General features: G+C 35.2%; 1 protein-coding gene across 1 annotated transcript; it reads right to left on the bottom strand.

Annotated features, from left to right (window-relative positions):
- Positions 1-3,102: 3,102 nt before the first annotated feature.
- Positions 3,103-3,567, bottom strand: LOC142616123 (uncharacterized). The gene has a single exon (XM_075789010.1). It carries the CDS (start codon positions 3,565-3,567, stop codon positions 3,103-3,105), a length of 465 nt encoding a protein of 154 aa, XP_075645125.1.
- Between the last annotated feature and the right edge of the window lie 574 nt (positions 3,568-4,141).

Below are 4,141 nucleotides of genomic sequence, written 5' to 3'. Positions count from 1 at the left end.
AAGAGGAAGATGTAACATGGAGTGTTACTTTATGGGTTATTCATATAAAACTTTTGATCTCCTTATTAGTTAAGGAAAAGGATTAAAAAAGCTTATATACCTTAAATCTTGATGGGCCATAAATATATTTTGTTAGTAACCGCAGCCCACTACTCCACCAAGCCCACATCTTTGATGCGTTAAATACAAGGTAGAGGAAGAGATAAATTAGGGTTTTCATAGAAAGGGATTTATCACTAAAGCGGCTAGGAGGTGTATTTTTTTCTTGGAGAGCAACCAATTGTTCCAAGTATGATTTTCTCACTATTAGAAACAAAGAATTAAAGGGCTAGAATTTTATCATGGAAACGTTAGTGGTGTGTAGATTGTTAAAAAGGGTATTTTCCTAGAATTGTTGTTTACTCTATTATGTTAGATTGCCCACTGCCCACTGTGTGTATTCTTGAACAAAGCCATGGTTGCAAAACTTGATTCATATATACGACTTTTACATTTCCATTGGAAATATATATTAAACCCTAAAGTTTTGGCTACAGCCTATGAGTTTTGATAAATTCAAGGAAATATACTTTTGGGTAGATATGCCATATATCAGTGTTATTATTTAGTTCAGCAAAGTACAATCCTAGTGAATCAATTTGTATAATTCGATAAGCTCTATATTTTTTGGAGGATATTAAGTAATTTCCATGGTTGATTATAAGTCCTTTTTAAGAGTGTTTTGAGACTAGTTGGAGGGTATTTTACCTGGGCTTGTAGAGAAATTCAAGTGTTGTAAGTAATTATGCATAGTATGCACAAGTTTTTTTTTTTTAAGCTTATGTTTTTTGAAGTTTATCAAAAGCATTTTTACATCGTTGAAAGAGAAACTTCAAATTTTAAATAATGTTTTAAAGAGAAACTTCGAAATTTAAATAACGTTTTGAACGTCCGAATCTCATTAAAAATATGGTTTTTAAACTAAACTATTTTCAAAATAGAATTAAGTTCCAAGATAAGTTTTCTAAAAAGGTTCTTGTTCCTTAAATTTTTTTAAAACCAAGTGATTTCAAGTAATATTCCTATTTTTCCAAATGATATTTAATACGTTTCTTTTAGCAAATTGAGCTTTTAGACTTACTCAAGAATTATAAAATATGTATATAAACTCCTCAGTTCCTATGCATTCCTTAAGAGAGTCAAGCATCCTTTGACTTATGTTTCAATTCAATATTGTGATATTCGATATGTCTCTATATTTGGAATAATTGTTAATATTAACAAATTATTCTAGTTTGTTAAAACTTTGCTTTTGTGAGATGTGATTCAAAATAAGTGTTTTTAGAATTGATCAGATATATGTGTAAGCCTGTTCACAGGGTTGTATGTGAGAATATGTATTGATCCCTCACCAACAGGGGTGAGATGTTGGTATCCGCTCACAGGATTGTATGTGAGAATATGTGATATGTGTATATGTGACACTTTGCTTCGATCAATTATCGGTATTTGTTTTCAAATGATTTTAAGATTTGAATTACATATGTATTAAGTGGTTTATTATATGTTTTCAAATAATTATATTTGATATCATTGATTGAGTTTGTGAAAAATCAAAATACACGTGCTCTGCTTGACTCTCTTCTATTGTGTATTATGTATAATTGCTTACCAGATGTGTGGCTCACCCTATCAATTACAAATTTCAGATTTAAGACATTTGGATGACTTCATAAGGTGCAAGGTAGAACATGGGATTTTTTAGGCGACGTCATTAATGCTTGAAGCCTTAAAGGATTTTTATTTATTTTTATTCTACTTTATATTTTATAGTATTTGAAGATTATTTCTAAATTGTGGGTTTTAGTTATTGTAAGAGATTTATTAAGAGCATTGTTTATTTGGAGTTTATTAATTTTGGAAATTTATTATGTTTATTGACTTATGTAAGATCAGCAAGTTAGTCATGCATCTAAATTCATATTCCATGAATTTGGGTCACGAAATATGCCATGTTAATTATTAGATGAATGCTAGTGTGTGTGTGTGTGTGTGTGTGTGTGTGTGTGTGTGTGAGTATTGATGCAATATTGAGTGTGCCTTTAATAGGGTTAAGACACAAGACACAATGAGAGAAAGCCAATCTTAGGGCTGGGTAGTTTTAAGTGTCTAACACCTTCCTAAGACCGTTCCTTAACTCCAAACCCATATCTTTAGAAGTAAGATCAAAGAAGGTCCTTCCTCGAGAGGACACTATATATATGGTTCCTAGACCATTGCAAAAAGTAGATGGCAACTCCCTCGTTGTGTCCATAATATGCATCTACCACAATGAAGTCTACCTTAACTATATCCCTGCCTATTTGCACCGGTAATCTAATCGTTCCTTTGGGGATTACAAATTTCCCATCAAATCCGACCAAGGGGGTTGTCGTACTTGCTGAGGTCCTTAGGTTTCAGACCCAACTCGTTGTACAAACCCAAGTACATGATCTTAGCTCCGCTTCCCAGGTCTACTATTACTTTCTTCACATTAGACCCTCCTATTTGGAGAGTGACCACAAAAGCGTCATCATAGGGCTGAAACGTACCCATCTTATCAGCCTCAGAGAAACCCATAATTGTCTCCTCTTTGGTCTTAACTTGCTTAAATCCTCTAGGTTCTTCGCTTACCTCTAGTTGTGGTGAAATGGTCATCACCCTAGATAAGGGACTTACTTCCTTACTAAGGGCAACAATAATGACATTAATGGTTCTTATTGGCGGGTGTGATACAATATTCCTTTGGATACCGAAGCCTGAATGCTCCCCCTAGCCCAAAGGTTGGTGCATGAATTGCTTCAACTTCCCTACTTCAACTAACTGCTCCAAGAAATCGTGTAACGTCCTACAATCCTTGGCCATATGAGCCTGGTCCTGATGGTATTGGCAGTACAGGCTTTGATTCCGCTTAGTGGGGTCCCCTCCCATCTTGTTAGGCCACTTAAAGTAATACTCATTTTTATCTTCTCTAGCACTCGATACACAATTTCCTTGAACGCTGTGTTAACCATCTGGGTGTTGTTCTAGGGAGCTTGATTGAAAAAAATCTCTCCTCAGTCAGTTAGATTCGAATTTTTCTGGCTAAGGATCCCTCCGTTCAGTCGGTAAGACCTTTGCTTTCCCTTTGCCCTGTACTTGATCGTCTTTAGGTCTTTTGTGTTCAACAATGCCCATTAGCTGGTACATGTCTCGAGCGGGCTTTATGGTAAGGGATTTCCTCAAGTTTAAATTCATGGGTAACCCCACTATAAAAGTTCTGACGGCCATGTCCTCAAAGTCCCCATCAATCTGGTTGAAGAGTTCCCAATATTTGTCTAAATAGGTTTTCAAGGATTCTCCCTCCCTCATGGCCATAGAGAGCAGAGAATCCAAAGGTCTGGGGATCCTACTATAGGTCACGAATATGGCACCGAATGCCTTGGTGTGCTCCTCGTAGGATCCTATCGAGCCCTCTTCCAATCCATTGAACAACCTTATGGCGATGGGCCCGAGGCTAGATGGGAAAATCTTACATACGAGAGCCTTGTTTCTAGAGTAAATGACCATCCTTTAATTAAAATGTCTCACATGCTCCACCAAATCAGTCCTTCCATTGTAGATCGTGAAAGTTGGTTGGGTAAAATGATGGGGGAGCTATTGGGGTTTATGCCCTAAAATCCAATTTAATGGCATGTCATAAATAATTAAATTATTTAATTATATGAGACTCTCTATAAATGAACTAATGGGACATTATCTTAGTCCATGAGACGCATAATATGTGATTTAGTCACAAAAGATATAAATCACAAGTTCTTTGTAAATTCAGAATTTTAGTTTGTAATCGGTGATGAAATTGGGCATTGCATCTGCGAAGACTATAGCATATCAACTAAGATGATTTGTCTTGATTATGGAAGTAGAGACTTCTGATTGATATGTTTTAAGAGTTAAGACTATCAAATGAATAATAAAGCTAACGACTTCTATTTACATCAACTTTAAATCATAAGAGAATAATGGACCTGATTATGAGGTGTAGGTTGTTTTAATATATCAAGAGTAAGATATAAAAGTCACAATCAAAACCTCAGTATATTAGGCAGCCACATTTAATGTTGATGGAACATATATTCTCAAG

This window comes from Castanea sativa, chromosome 11, assembly GCF_040712315.1.
Source record: "Castanea sativa cultivar Marrone di Chiusa Pesio chromosome 11, ASM4071231v1".
In the NCBI taxonomy this organism is placed as follows: Eukaryota; Viridiplantae; Streptophyta; class Magnoliopsida; order Fagales; family Fagaceae; genus Castanea; species Castanea sativa.
This window is presented reverse-complemented; position numbering and strand designations above follow the sequence as displayed.